Genomic DNA, 17,173 nt, shown 5'->3' with positions numbered 1-17,173 from the left:
AACAATTTCATTTTTAAAATATTATGATTGTAATTACCTAAACTTTAATATTATATCATTCTATTGATTAATGCAGAACAGAGGAAATATCAGCATGTCTCCACTGAATACTGAAAATGATTGAAAGGTTTAAGAGGGGACATCAACTATTGACTTAGACATAACTAAATCACTCAGGCTTTAAGATAACGAATCTGGTGACAAGGAAAAGATGAAATTGTATTCATCATAGACAAAATGAATAGAAGTGAATTTCTTGTTATAATGATATAATACTTGGATTATAGTAAATGACAGTGAACTAATGGCAATACTTTCTTGTCCAACTCTTCTTATTTTCAGCAATTTAAAAAAAAGGAAAGGAAAGTCATTCAGGTCTAATCATTTGCTTCATAAATCTTTGATTTAGTTGAACATGAAGAATATTCCATTAGAAATTTAACTGTTCTCTGGAGCCCAATAAAAAAAACTATTAAATATTATTTCAGTTAAATATAACCAAGAACTATTCATTTAAATCATTCATTTTAACCATTTAAAATATATGTATGTATAATATATATATATATATTTTTACCTGTTTTAAAACATTTAAAGATTAGAGATTATATTCTCTAAATAGTTTTTAGACTAAACATCATAAGCTCATATTATTATTGAAATTTAATTATATTTTAATTTTATGTATACTTCTAATTAAAAAAATTATAAGAAGAATAGAAAGCAAAATCATAATATATTAAAAGTGTATTTTTTGTTTTATTTAACACATGAGTAGTAGTCTGTTACAACTTTTTAACAACTGGTTACAGAATTTTCTTTACTAGACATCAATTAGGATATGATGACATGATTTTTAAATCACACGCTTGTATGAATATTAGTAAAACAAAATTTAAATAGCAATTATGAAAATTTAATAATATTTGGTATGTCTATTTTTGAAACTATGGCTGCTTTAATAATTTTACAAAAATGAAAAAAGCCATTTCCTTAGAAAAAAAGAAAATAATAATAATAATTAATAATAATAATAATAATAATAATAATAATATATTTAATAATTTTAAATCCATAAAAACATAACACAGCCAAACTTTATATTTGTCACAGGTCAACAAATCACAGTTTTATATACAAAAAATTTGATAAATCATTGATTTAAATAAATAAAAAGTATTTTTTGATTTATATTTAAGGCCTGCAATTTTAAAATTTTTAAATATATATGTATATATAATATATTTTTTAATGCAGGTTAAACCATATCATTTTGATCAGTTATGGACTAAGACAATGATTAAACACAAATTTGGGGACATAAAATTCTAACATTTCAGTGTTATAAATGACTTTGTAACTAAATAAAAAAGTACAAAACATGATAAAGTTTATTTATAAACCAGTTCTATAAGAAAAAAGTGTAAAAAGTTCTGTAGCACCACCAAATTTTCTGGCAGTGTTTGGTCATTTAAACATCTTTCAGTACAATCAAATAAAACCTTTCTGATATTTCAGAGAAAAGACACTGCATGAAGAGCAAGTGCATCATTGTTATATGTGCTGGATACATTTATTGTCCAGGTGTTATGATTTTCTGCATTGTATGCTCATTGGTTTTCATGAAGTCTATTATTTTATTGTCCCCTATGATACATATAGTACTATGAGCAGTTTTCTATTACTACTCTTTCTTTCTCTTTCTTTCTGTATGGCATTTGTAAATTTTTCTAAACATACATTCTACTTCTTTAAGATTTATCTAACTCTGAGATTCATAACTGGATGATCCTTGATCCCTATGTTCACCTGGACTTGGAGGAGAGCTCAGAGTAGAACTGTTATTTGATGCTATAGAATGACGAGGACTTGACTGCTCCTAAAATTATCAAATCATATTCTTTTCAATAACTAATAATTAGAAAATGTTTAATAATAGTTATATTTACAAACATACGTCATGTCCAGATCCAATTGTCTGATGACTCAAGCTGTGAATAGAGTGTTCTTGAGATGATAATGAACCGTCAGGTGAAACTGCTGTTAATGAAGATGGTGGTCGATGACCATGACTGTAATTAGCTATGGAGCATTTTGTCAAAGGAACACCTATAACAAAATGGAAGCAATTAAAATTTTTTATCTAAATTTAATATATAAATTATTTTTATTAAAATTTATTTAAGTATAAATTACAAGTTTGAATTAAATAATGGGCTATAAGAATACCAATTTTCAAAATTATAACAAATGATCCTCTAAACAATTAAATGTTAATTTCCACATGGTTAATGGGCTATTTTGTATATTCTGAATACTTTCAGATTTTTACAGATTTATCATTATATAAATTTGAAAGTTTAATTATATTTTATTGTTTCCAAGACAGTGTTGAAGCTATACTCTATATAAAATACATGTGTTCTTCAAAGAGTTCATGGAAAGAATCTGTAACTAAAAATTGTTTGGAAGGATTTTGATTTCAATGCACCTGAACATTCTTGTACCAACATGTTATAACATGTTCAAACATGAACCCTTAAATGCAGGTAAGAACGCAGTGCCACCAGTTGAAAGTCAAGCACCATTCAAGCAACGTGGAATCCATCAAACTCAAGACCAGAACAAACATAAAGTTCATGGTGAAACTTGGTTGGGAGAACAGGCAAATCATTAATGCTCTGAAACAAGTTTATGGTGATAACACTCCAAAGAAGTCAACAACCTACAAATGGATAAGTTGCTGAAAGATACCAATTTCCCATCAGTTGAAGATGTAAAAAGAGCTGCTCTGACATGGTTCAGATCACAAGACCCTCAGTTCTACTCAGACGAACTTAAAGGCTGGTATCATGTTTGCAGAAGTGTATCGACCTTAATGGAACATATGTTGAAAAATAAATGTCATAACTGAAATCATTTTTTCATACTATCCTTTTTCCATGAACTTTTTGAAGCCCCCTCGTACATCTATATCATATCTTAGAAAGGTCTCATAATATAAAAGCAACATGTTTCAATATTGTCATCAAATCTCACATACAAACACTATCCTTCCTGCAATAATTCTTTACTGAACATGTTATTGAACTAACATTTTCAGCCACATTCATAGGCTTTCATCAGGTTCAAAATAACAAAATGGAATTCTCTTCATAACAAACATAACAAGCAAATTAACAGATTTAAAAATTTGGAGTATATTTAAACTGATATTCCACCAGAAGCACATAAAATAAATATAATAAAAGTAGAAACTAAAAATGATAATATAGAAAATAAATAAAATTCATATATCCTATATGAAATAATAACAAATGATATCCTTCTCAGAAAGTCTAAAAAGCCTTCCAGCCATCCCATCCATTCAACTATGGGGTATTGTATAAAAATTCTAGATATGCAATAATGAATCCGTTGTCTTTGTAATTGATGCACTTCCCTCCCTTCATTACCCTTCATAAAGATCTGCAGGAGATCAAAAGATCTAACGTGATGGGTGTTAAAGGTGGTATGCCTCTTCCAAGTTAACTTTGATATTTGATATTTGTTCCAGTTTGTTTTATATGTTAGTGTTATCATGTTTGAAAGCAATATAGCATACGGCTTTTACAATAATTAAACTATGACTAATGAGAAATAACAAAAGTAAAATATCATTAAATTATATCAGAAATATCATTAAATTCAATAATTCTAACAAAATCACTATATTCAATTTGAAAATATTCCAAAATCTAACAACTGCTAGACCAGACTGGACAGTAAATACACATAATTTAAGGCAAAAATAACACAATTAAATGTTCTAATAACAAATTAAAGCATGAAAATAATAAATAAATTACATAAAAACTGTATAATGAAAACTGCATTTATTGGTTGCACACTATTGACTTTGGCACCATACATAATTATACAGATATTTATTATATTACAATATTGCCTGATGGCTGAGACAGTAAAGGCAGTCTACCACTCAGTGGGGCTGCTCATAAATTATGTCTGCATTTTTCTTGAAATTTTTACATGTGCAACTGGACAGGAATGCATTTTTATTTTTAAATTAAAGTATCACTGCTGCAGATCTGTAAGAAACCATACAGATTGCATCATCAATGAAATCATAAAACATTTTTTGTTTACTGAAATGCAGCCATTAAAAACATTGGCTAATGCAACAATGTTTTTGATGACTGCATTTTCCATTGGTATAAAAACTAGTGTGACTTTATGTGTACACTTTATGTAAAAATGGAAAATTTTTAACAGTTAACTCCATTTAAAATGTCTATAATTGCTCTAAATGCTGAAGATTTATTCTCTCATAAAATAGTGCAAAGAATACATTTTTATCAATCAATAATTGCACATTTTTTACATTTTTTATAAAGAAAACATTGAAAGAAAAGCTGAGGTAAACATGTGAGTGTACCATGCCAGAATATAATACAGAAGTATCTTGGCATGTGAGAACATTCTGCTAGCTCTTCCAAACTGAAAGTAAAAGGAAAGAGCAAATAGGTGTAAAAGTGAATGCAAGAACTGTGCATCATCATTATATGTTTAACATGGGGTTATAAGACTACTGTCCACTTAAGAAGCTGTTAATAACAAGTAAAATGTGTGGACAGCAGCTTATCTGAGCTAAATGTAGTGTGGACTGGAGTACTGACATGTGAGATTCTCTTATGTTTTCATATGAATCCAAATTTAACCTGCAAAAATCTGATAGTAAACCTATGTTAGGCAAAGAAAAGATGAAGCCTAAAACAGGAATTGCTTGATGCAGATAGTAAGTTCCAGTCAGTCAAATGGTATGGGAGTGCTAGCCAGTACAGATATCAACAGACCATACTTTGTAAATGGGTTGTGAATGCAGTGTTCTAAAAAAAAATCTTACCTGCCAAGCTAAATCCAATAATCAAGGAACAATTTTGTGACACTAAATAAATCCTGTATCTTCAAGGACAACTCTACACCATATCACTGTACCAAGATGGTGAGTAAAGTATAATCTGCCCTTTTTCTACAATTTGTTAGCATTATCATCACTTAAACTGACACACAAATTGTTGTTTAGGTAAAAAAATTTCTTACAACAGGCCTAGCCCAGATCAGATGGCAAAACTGGCCAGGTAACAGTTCTGATCTCAATCCTATTAAGAACTGCTAGCATATTTGTGGATATAAAAATTTCAGATAAGAAGTCTGAAAATAAATAGCAACTGCAGAAGTGATTATAAGAGTTTGGTATCACAAGTTTGATATAGAATACTTGAATACACTCATTTACTATGTTGAAACACTGCAAAACTGTGTAGGCTCAGGATGACTCTACAAAGTACTGGGATCCCATTCAACCAGAAATAAACTTGTTCATGTTATGTTTTTCAGGCCTACTTACACTGTGAATTCCTTTTATTGCTTCCATAACTGAATGGGTATTCTTGTGACAGTGCTCATTAACAGTATTTATGAGTCTATGGTGTAAATAACACTTAATTTCAATGTAGCATTATATGAAATAAATTGTATTTTTATTGATTTCTTCTTCTTGGCTTTTCCCCTGTACTACATGTTATCATTAAAACTTGCATAGCTTAAATATGCTACTTTTCATATCTGTTGAATGCTTTATGGTATATATATCATAGATGATGCAATTTCTATGCTGCTATATATACAGATTGTTCCATTTAATCATTAAAAAATTAAGAAACTATTATTTGGTAGAATCATTCTTTTTCTTCTTCAAATAATGAACTGATATAAAAAATCATGCCAGTATGTTAAAGCCATCAAACTTGCAATAAAGATAAGATGTTGATCTTTGTGGCGACAGCTTTGGCGATAAACCCCAAAGTTGCCACAAGGGGAACCCCTGCTTGACCTATGACATCACACACATTCTTGTTGGATTTGGACCTCTCCAGACGTGTGTAGTAACACCTCGTGTTTTAACCTGTACAGTCGCGCCATAATTCATATATAGAATAAATGATAATATTTTATTGTATGTGGCCCTGTTTGTAATGAGTAATTTCACACGAACTGGCACCCACAAACTGGTGAGCCGAACGTGATATATGTTTTATGGTGACCCTACCTGACGAAGGACTCTATCGTGCGACATGAAAATTCCATCCATTCGCATCGGATACAACGTTGGACTTTCATCCTTTTTTGGAACTGCCAACTCATACAACTAGACCTTCGAAACGTATAACCATAGATAATTTTTTCGTCGACGGTCGACTTTTCTCAACGAAAAGCTATAGTACACCACGTGCTACCCTTCTTTGTCCTCGCGCCATGTGCCATCCTTTGTTTACTCGCCACGTGCCTTTACGTGCCATCGTTCTTTGTCCTCTCCCCACGTGCTGAACTGTGCGCACAACGCATCATTTAAGGATAACTACCTCGCACTGCCACATCTACGTAAAAAAAAAATCATCATGGCTGAGGCAGAAATTAATGACGATCACCGTCACATAGCATGCGTTGCGATCAGACCCCCACCCTTCTGGAAGGGCAATCCTAACTTATGGTTTGCTCAGTTGGAAGCACAATTTTCGATAAATAACATAACCGTCGACGACACCAAATTTAAACACGTCGTTGCTGCAATAGAGCCGGAAATTTTAAATTCGGTGNCACGCATTGCGATCAGACCCCCACCCTTCTGGAAGGGCAACCCTAACTTATGGTTTGCTCAGTTGGAAGCACAATTTTCGATAAATAACATAACCGTCGACGACACCAAATTTAAACACGTCGTTGCTGCAATAGAGCCGGATATTTTAAATTCGGTGCAGGACCTAATCCTCAACCCGCCCGACCAGAATAAATTTTCCACGCTAAAGGCTCGTCTCATCGACGTCTATTCCGAGAGCGAGACCGCCAAAATCAGAACTCTTCTTCAAGGGTTGGAACTGGGAGACCAACGTCCATCCTTCCTATTATCACGGATGCGCGACATGGCCGGAAACCATTTTAGCGAAGACCTGCTACAATCTCTCTGGCTGTCGAGACTTCCTCATAACGTACAGGCCATTTTAGCCGCATCTAAGGAAAAACTCCAACAACAGGCCGCCATGGCCGACAAGATAATGGAATTAGTCTCCCCTGCTCACATTCAAATGGTCGAACATGACCTTGCCACTATCTCCACCCTGAAGAACCAGGTTGCGGAATTAGCCCAGCAGGTCAAGAACCTCACCATATCCATCAATAACCAACGCCGTTCCTTCACACGTTCTGATTACCCTCCCAACAACAAAAGGTGCCGCAGCAAATCGCAGCAGAATCAACAGCACAGCACCCCACACAACCACACAACAACATGTGTTACTACCACGCTACCTTCGGGGAGCAGGCGAGAAAATGCAAAGCCCCTTGCTCCTTCCGACCGTCGGAAAACTGACTAGGCGGGCGCTTACAGCCAGAAGCCTCACCCGCCACATCGATCGAATCACCATGGCCGATCCTACTACGAAATACAAATTCTTAATTGACACAGGTGCCGAGATCTCCGTTATCCCAAAAAGTTCTAACATGTATTTATGTAAACCCGACCAGCTAGTCCTCTTTGCTGCAAACGGAACGCCTATTTCAACTTACGGAACAAAACTATTAACACTCAACTTTAACTTAAAGCGGAATTTTTCGTGGCCATTTGTAATCGCCGACGTAACCCAACCCATCATAGGAATCGACTTCTAAATTCAACCTACTGGTGGACGTTAAAAACAATCGACTAATCGATGGAGTCACGCAACTAAAGTCTCCTGGTTGCTGGCAGAATCGACCTACAACTGTCACTAACATCACCGCTGTGACTAATGATTCTCCTTACCACCGTATCATGGCCGAGTTCACTACCATCACAAATCCGTCGATAATCCCCGAAACCAAGAAAACGCCAACTACCTTTCAACACATCGAGACTAAAGGACCACCTGTCTTCTCAAAACCCAGACGATTACCACCACATACGCTCCGGCAGCACAGGAAGAATTTTGGTTCTTAATGTCCCAAGGCATCATCAGACCATCCAAAAGCCCCTGGGCCAGCCCACTACACACACCCACTACACACTACATGGTCAAGAAGGCAAATGGCCAGTGGCAACCATGCGGCGACTACCGTCGTCTCAACGCTGTAACAGTCCCTGACCGCTACCCTGTTCCTCATATACAGGACTGTACTCAACTCCTAGAAGGCAAAACCATTTTTTCCACCCTGGATCTAACCCGCGCCTATCACCAAATACCGGTCTTCCCCGAGGACATTCCGAAAACAGCCATAACAACCCCGTTTGGCTTGTTCGAATACATCTATATGCCTTTCGGTCTACGAAACGCTGGTCAAACCTTCCAGCGATACATCCACCAAGTCCTACTTGGCCTCGACTTCTGCATCCCGTATTTCGACGATATATTGGTCGCGTCCAAAGATGCGGACGAACACACAGACCATCTCCGCCAAACGTTCCTCCGCTTGCAAGAGCACGGCCTAAAACTAAATCCATCCAAATGCATCCTCGGAAAATCTGCAGTTCCATTCCTCGGCTGCATGATTACATCATCCGGAGTTAAACCTTTGCCATCAAAAACCAAAGCCATCAACGATTTTCCTCAACCAAAAACTGTAGCTGAGCTCCGTCGCTTCTTAGCCATGCTCAATTTTTATAGACGTTTTTTGCCAAATGCAGCCCAAACTCAGGCCCCACTACTCGAATTTCTCAAGGACTCCACAAAAAATGATAAACGCATCATCTCCTGGAACGAATCTGCTCTAAAGTCCTTCAACCAATGTAAAGCAGATCTCTCAAATGCAACGACTCTGGCATACTATTCGTCACATGACAATCTCTCCCTAATGGTAGACGCATCTAATGTCGCCATCGGCGCCGTACTCCAAACCCATACCGCCGAAGGAACTCGTCCACTAGCCTTCTTTTCACGGAAACTAACGCCTACCGAAATAAAGTACAGCACCTACGACAGGGAACTGCTGGCTATATACTCCGCGATCAAGCACTTCCGCCATACCATCGAAGGTCGAGACTTTGTCATCTTTACGGACCATCGCCCCCTCACCTTCGCTTTTCGCCAAAAACCAGAATCTTGCTCCCCACGTCAGCTGCGACATCTCGATTACATTGCGCAGTTCAGCACCAACATCAGGCACGTCACTGGCTCGAACAACATCGTAGCAGACACTCTCTCTCGGATCAACGAGATTCGACTTCCCGTGACAGACTTTACCGCCATTGCGGAAGCTCAAGCAAACGACGACGAGCTAACCGCACTCCTCACGGACGATAAAACAGCACTCACGCTACAGCCACTCCGAATCAGCCCGTCACTACAACTATATTGTGACACCAAGGACAGCAAAGTTCGCCCATATATACCACTCCAATTTCGCCGTCGAATCTTCTCTTCCATGCACAATCTGGCCCATCCAGGAATTCGTGCAACGAGGCGTCTTGTCCAAGAACGTTTCGTGTGGCCTTCGATGCAGAAAGACATCGCCAATTGGACCCGTTCCTGCATTAACTGCCAACGGTCCAAAGTGAATCGGCACACCAACAGCCCTCTTCAGAGATTTGACCTCCCATCCAATCGGTTTTCACATGTGCATCTCGACCTCGTCGGACCACTCCCGCCTTCAAATGGATCTACCTATCTACTCACCTGCATAGATAGATTCACGAGGTGGCCGGAAGCTGTTCCCCTCCACGACATTTCTGCTGAAACAGTCGCTCGCACTTTTGTCTCACATTGGATCTCCAGATTCGGTGTTCCCTCCATCATCACAACCGATCAAGGCCGACAATTCCAGTCTCATCTGTTCGCCTCACTGACAGCTATGTTGGGCATCCAACACATACGTACAACACCATACCATCCATCAGCCAATGGTTTAGTTGAACGATTCCATCGTTCGCTAAAACAGGCTCTCAGATGCCACGAACAACACTGGACGGAATCTCTCCCAATCGTCCTACTCGGCCTTCGATCAGCGTTAAAAGAAGACATCAATGGCACTTGTGCCGAGATGGTGTACGGCACAACCCTTCGTCTCCCGGCAGAGTTCTTCCATCCTTCGCAGGAACCGCCAGCAGACCCATCATCCTTCCTCCATCACCTACGGTCCACGATGCAGTCGCTCACGCCGACTCCAACATCTGCACATGTCAAACCTTCACACTTCGTCCATCCAGCACTCGACACCTGCTCCCACGTGTTTGTGCGAAAAGAAGGTCATAGAACTTCTCTGACCTCCCCTTACGATGGACCCTTCCCAGTTACCGTGCGGACACCCAAGCACTTCACGATCCTAGTCAACGGAAAAACAACAAAGGTCAACATCGATCGATTGAAACCAGCATTTCTGGACAGCGAGAACGCCAGCACATCGTCAAACTCGTCCAGGACAACACGTCCAGACTCCCCGGAGCGACCAAGGATAAACACTCCTAATAACTCCGTGCCTACCAACACGACGACGACGACACGTTCTGGAAGAAGAGTCAGGTTCAACCCCCGGTACCTTTAACTTCGTACCTACGGCACTGGGGGGGAGTACTGTGGCGACAGCTTTGGCGATAAACCCCAAAGTCGCCACAAGGGGGAACCCCTGACTTGACCTATGACATCACACACATTCTTGTTGGATTTGGACCTCTCCAGACGTGTGTAGTAACACCTCGTGTTTTAACCTGTACAGTCGCGCCATAATTCATATATAGAATAAATGATAATATTTTATTGTATGTGGCCCTGTTTGTAATGAGTAATTTCACACGAACTGGCGCCCACAATCTTGATTCCACCAAACAACAATAGTTTCCTAATGATTATTTTAGCATTTTCTTCCCCTTTTTAGTGAATTTCAAGATATTCCAGACATTTGTGCATGCCATGGCAGCCAGATAAAACTTCAAATGCATTTTTGGAAAAAGTATTTCGGATAAAAGTTAGTTTGTTTTTTATGTAGAATCATAATATGCAATTAAAAATGGAGGTTATCATTTAATAAAATGAAGTTGACCCTGTTTTCACCAATTGTATGATAAATATATGCCATCCATGATGAAACTGATAGAACTGTCTTGTGGTTTTGTTAAAGTCTAACAATTTTGATATAATGAATTTTTCTGTCAAATGTGTATTTTTCATGTTATTCCAGAGGCTTGATTAAAATAAACGACCTTGTATAGCAAAAAATACTTAATATACCTTTTATTTTCTATTGTATCATTTATATTTGCATTGTCTTAGGTATTTGTAAGAAGTATTCAAGATCAAAACAATGTCACTCATATAGACATTAATGCACATTAATTAAATTCAATGACAAATTACAATTAGAGGTTTGGTTGACTAAAATAAATAAGAGATGCAATGTAAAACATGAATAAAAGAAGTGGAGAAATCATGTTTACATAGAGTTTGTAGTGCTGCGCTACTTTAGTATTGTTGTTGATGTAATTTGTGTATATGAATTACCACGTGTCGGGACCTACTTTTTATATCATTGTCCGTGGAAGATTATGTTGTACCACTTTGATTGCTACACCAACTGGTGTAGACTAATTGGTCAAGAACGGTGTCACGTGAGGAAGGTGTATAAATGGGACCGTCTCATGTGTCGAAGAACTTTTTCTTGGTTTTGTTTCAGAGTCCGACGATCGGAGCGAACAGAGGTACAAAGGAAGGTTGTGGCAGCATGTGTTTATCATCATGTAATTCATTGTATGTAGATCTAATTTGGATTAGTTAGTAATGTAATAATAAGTTTAGGATTTACTATTTGTTAATAAAACCATCATTTTATTTTAGGTAGAATTGTAAAGTCCTTATTTCGATTAACATACACCCAGACTCAATATATTTCGATATATTAGAGATCAAAACAAGTTCAGAAGCTAAGATTAAGATCATATTGTGGTATTTTATCATTAGTTAATGAGAAATAAACCATTTTAGTCTAAATAATTTTAACTTTTTTGAAAATCAGCAAGATAATTTATTAAAATAAAATTTTAAAATATTAATTTATTCATTTTTGTTCTTTATTAAATTATGTACAAAAATAAATAAGTAAAAAATAACAATAATAATTCAGAAATATTTGGCTATCAACTGCACCAATATAGATTAAACTGAGCTAAACAATTTTCCAACAATTGAAGTTTGTTAGAATTAGAACTAATAATAAAATTACTATTGTGAATTTGTTTAACAAAGCTTAAAAATAGCACTAGAAATAAGTAAATAATTTTTAAAAGTTTGTAGATTCAGATTTTATATATATATATTGTTTTTTTTTTTTTTATTCATTCAGAAATGCTTTTTCTTTTTCCAAATACAGAACAATGCAATTTTAAATGCATATTCAGTGAAAAAGCTTATACTCTTTCAAAGTTATGATTTTGAAAAAAAATTATATTCAGTCAATTTAACACAACTGCTCAGTTTTTAGAATATCAGCTAGCTTTCTCAATTGTAGTCCTAAGAACAGTTCTATAGAAAAACACTCTGAAAAGAAAGTAAATGGTTACTTTAAACTTGACTAAACAACTTAAAGAAAAATGAATTTAGAATATAATAAAATATAATTTATTTTATTATATTTTAAATTCTCAAAAATAAAATAAACATTTTTATTTTAAGAACTCTAACAAAAAACAAAATTATAGTTTTTCCTTAAAAATGTAAAATAAAAACATCAATAAAAAAACCAAGGAAACAAACAAGAAATTCACATTGATTTTGCTCATAATTTCATTTCCAACAATGAGCATGCTATTACTATATTTTTCATCCAAAAAATGCACCTATAATTTAATAAAAATTACTTGTAAGTAAAAAATAATAACACAGTAGAATCTGTGTTCTGTAATCATAAATTATCAAATCAAACATATAGTCAAATCTCAGTTAAGTACCATTTATCTGTTCCAAACTGACATTAAATTGAGCATGGTACTAAACCAAGTACTTAAAGTAACAAGAATTATATATAGTAATGAAGTCTACACAAAATTCCAGTTTGAGAATTTGAAAATCACATGATTTGGGAATAAGAATAATGTTTGCAATGCAAAAATCACAGTTAGTAATTCACAGATATTGTACAGATCTCCATTTAATATTTATGAAAAGATCTGTCCACAAAGGAGGTCATTATATTGCTGTGTAACTATACATTAAAATACGCTTATGAAACTGTATATTGTCCAGGTAATCAATTTTTATTATAGATGTCATTATCTGTTAAATAGGCATTTTTAAGCTGTGTTTTTGTGTATCAGCCTTAACATATAGACGATAATGCATAATTGTTATTTTTTGTATTTTATTTATGTATCTGGGTTGTACCGTTAAATGGGGGTGGAAATCTTGCAATCATATACACAACATTTCCAACTGTACAATTAAATAAATAGTTATTAATATTAGTCAGAACTGATAGCAAATATATTATTTTTATTGTTATTTTCTTGCAATACAGTAATTTAAATTGCTAGAATTTCTTACTTTAATTATAATTAATAAATTTTCAAATTATATATATCTTTTATAATTTTAACATGTCCTTTAATGTCGAGTTGTTAAAATCAGAATCTCCACTAACTGCACTTATTTACCTTGGTCAATGTTATCACAATAGATTATTGTCGTCAGTACAGAAACTCCCAAAATAATTACAATAAATGAATTTTATTTTATTTTTGAGAAACTGAGACAAAATTCTTAATGCAAAATTAAGGCAAGCATCATTGACATGAGCATTTTAACCATTTAGTAAGGATTCTCAACATTACATTAATAAATTATTAGCAAAACTGACATCTGATCTGTGCTTTATCTGTAGTCATACCAAACAAACAACAATGACAATCTCAATATTGTCATAATTATGCTTATTATAATAAAATTTAAATTAACTTTAACTGGAATTACTAACAGGAATTTGTAGAAACAAATGAAAATTGAATGATGTAAATAGTATCAAATAGTCATGCTATCTTGATCATCTAGTACCGGGAACAAATAAGATGAATATATTGAATAGCTCATTTCAGACTGGTAGCCATTGATTTTGAATGAAATTATTTAAATTTCTTTTCTTCATGTATTGATAGTATTAGTTAATCTAAGAAGCACTGTATCAAAATTATGGCATTTTGTGACAAACTACTATCTCAACTTACATGATCATCATCTTATTAGACAGAGATGATTTTTGAGACAGAAAGGTGAGGAATACAGTACAGTGATATCCCAAACTTATGCATTAAGCGGGACCGAGCGATAACCGCGTAAGTCGAATTCGTGTAAGTCGGGGTATAATTTCGCAATTTGTGTAAAACCCAAGTCAGATGTATGTAAGCTAATAAATGTTCTCGTTAATCTTATCTCGTCTTTTGATTCGTTCACAGTTAGAAGAAATCACCACATAGAGTCTCTCAAGTCTCTGTAGATATAACAAACACAGAAATAAATAACACAAAAAAAATTGTGGCGATGTGTCGATTCCACGCGACACGTCTGAACATGTAAGCCGAACAATAGTGTGGGGGGATTGAGTAATCGAGAGTTGCTTGGTGCTCAAACAAAAGACGAATCGACGAGATTTGAAAATTGTGTAACTCCAGGTTCGTGTAAGTCGGGGTATTACTGTATTTCATTCGTAAAAATGACAAATGAAATACAGCGCATACCTAGACAACAAAACTATAAACACAAATTCTGGAAAAAAGTTGCTTGGTACTTGATTGAATAAATGTGAATATTAACACTTAATATTAATGCTAATATTGAGATATAATACAGTACTTTTAATTGTAATTGTTAATTAATTATTGATTGGAAATAAATTATTGATTGCTTTAATAAACATATTTCTCTTAGTAAAGAAAAATAATAGCATACTTTAGATAATTTCTGGAATATAACCCTATTGTGGCGACAGCTTTGGTCATAAATCCAAAAGTCACCACCAGGAGGTACTTTGAACTTAGCAAACCTGGCAACCTGACCCTATGACCTCACTTTTGGGTTCAAACTTCGCCAGGTGCACATGTGTATCAATTCTATATTCACCCAGTAGTGTAGCATCGTAACCTATGTAACATACAGAATTAAAATTAAGTTTTCAAATTATTTTGTCTGTACCTTGATACTGTACTGTAAAGTAATTACATATGAATTAGCACTACACCTATGTTGTTCATTAGTCCTTTGTTTCATATATCACAGATTATCATAACACTGCACTTTTTCAGAACATAACTATTATGTTATATAAGGGATACCTGTACTAAATATAAATAATTACTCCTAAAATGTGTATCATTTAATTATTTTTAAAATATTAGCCTTTTCCACCTCTTCAACATATAAAGATTTTTGGTCTAATATCAATTAAAATTATAATTAATAACACAAAAAATATTTAACTTAAGGAATTTGATTTAAAAAAATAATTTTTTATATTTTTACCCCAGACCTAGAGTTGGGGTTAGACAAATATCAAGTTCTTAAAATTATTTTATTAATATATACATATTGAAAAAAGAACATAATTGGCTTATTCTATCAAAAGTTATAAAAAAAATCAAAAAACATTACTATTGGGAGTGGATATCATTTTTGAAAAAAATACAGTTATTTTTTGAACTAAACTAAAAATTTTTAAACTAAAAATTTGTACAAATAAAAAGAATTTTGCAACTTGAGAGCTTTTTGAGATATGATCTCCCACTCCCTTAATATCTCCCAAACCTGTGGTCCAATTTTCCTGAAAATTTCTAGAAACATTTTTCCAATACACAAATCCTCCCTGAAAAATTTCAGAAATTTTCAACAAAATGCACAGAAGCGTCAAATTACTAAGCTTCAAAATGGGTAAAAAAAAAAAAGTCAAGTTCCACACACAAATGTCCATACATACAGAAAAACTCCTTTTTGCATTTCTCGACATTTCAAGGTTTCAAGTCCAAAAATGTAAAAATCTTGGGGAAGTCATTTTTTAACTGACCATCATACTTTTATAAACAAAGCACATGAAACCAATCTATAGCAAGATTTTACAAGAAAGCAAATGTTTTCAACCATGTTTAATGTGTATTATTAGGCTAACTGACCTCTGCAATTCAAATGGAGTGTACCAAGATTCTGAATACTGAGATACACTGAGCATTCAATGATAAACCAAAAATTTCCAGCAAGATTCTCAATTTAAATTATGTTCTGTAACATTTAATCTGAAGAAGGCTTATCAAACAAGCCAAAAACATTTGTTTTATTAAAATTTGTTTGCTAGAAAAGTGCAAAAGGTGTTTCTAAAGTTTTTTTTTTTTTATCCTGAAGAAGTTCCTGCCTTGACAATTATTAATATTTTATATATTAAAACTTTTGAATAATTTGTTAATTGAATTTAAATCAATTTTATTATTTCTTAAATAAAAACATTTTCCACAAACAGTATCACAAAATATGATTAATCTATGCATGAATGATGTTTATCATTAGAGAAAAAAATTTTTATTGAGATCCCTTATTGTAATTTACAGCCCTTTCAGAATTTTTGACCTTAGAATCTTTTGCATACAAAATATTAAGTTTTCATATCTATTAAATTTCTAACAAGTTCATGATATAAAAAGATTTCTAAATACTTTTTATATCATGTAAAAAGTATACATGATATAACTTTTAAAAAATAGTGAAAACATTATAACTGTTTTGAATAGAAAATTTAAAAAAAAAATCAATAAAAAAACTATAAATGGATAAGAAAAGAAGACATGTACAAAATTTTCAGAAAATTCTAAATAATTCATAATTTTTTAAAAATAAATCCTAGTCAAATAGAAATTTACATTTTTATAGATTGAAAATTTTTTTTTTACTTTTTGAAACTTTGTAATGATCTTATAGATTTTTATTAATAGATATATGCTTTTGAGATGTAATCAAATTATTTGAAAAAGTTTAACATTATTCTTTCTTGCAATTTAAAGATTTTAAGTCTGCAAAACAAAAAACATGAATTTGCACTATCTCAATATATAATAGACAGTTAAACTTCTAAATTTGCAACAGTGAACACTCAAAAAGTTACATTTTCAATATAATTATTTTCTGGT

At 33.8% G+C, this 17,173-nt stretch overlaps 1 protein-coding gene across 2 annotated transcripts in view; it reads right to left on the bottom strand.

Annotated features, from left to right (window-relative positions):
- Positions 1-732: 732 nt before the first annotated feature.
- The window catches only part of LOC111640298 (serine/threonine-protein kinase MRCK alpha-like), an 82,173-nt gene continuing 65,732 nt past the window's right edge, over positions 733-17,173 (bottom strand). For both annotated transcript variants that reach the window (XM_023386305.1, XM_023386304.1), the window contains 2 exons: positions 1,958-2,109; positions 733-1,879 (listed from right to left, as the gene is read on the bottom strand). In XM_023386305.1, the coding sequence (XP_023242073.1) occupies positions 1,763-1,879; positions 1,958-2,109 (269 nt within the window). In that variant the 3' untranslated portion in view covers positions 733-1,762. The remainder of the gene's footprint in view (positions 1,880-1,957; positions 2,110-17,173) is intronic.

This window comes from Centruroides sculpturatus, unplaced genomic scaffold, assembly GCF_000671375.1.
Source record: "Centruroides sculpturatus isolate CEXI.00-Female unplaced genomic scaffold, Cexi_2.0 scaffold1329, whole genome shotgun sequence".
NCBI lineage: Eukaryota > Metazoa > Arthropoda > Arachnida > Scorpiones > Buthidae > Centruroides > Centruroides sculpturatus.
This window is presented reverse-complemented; position numbering and strand designations above follow the sequence as displayed.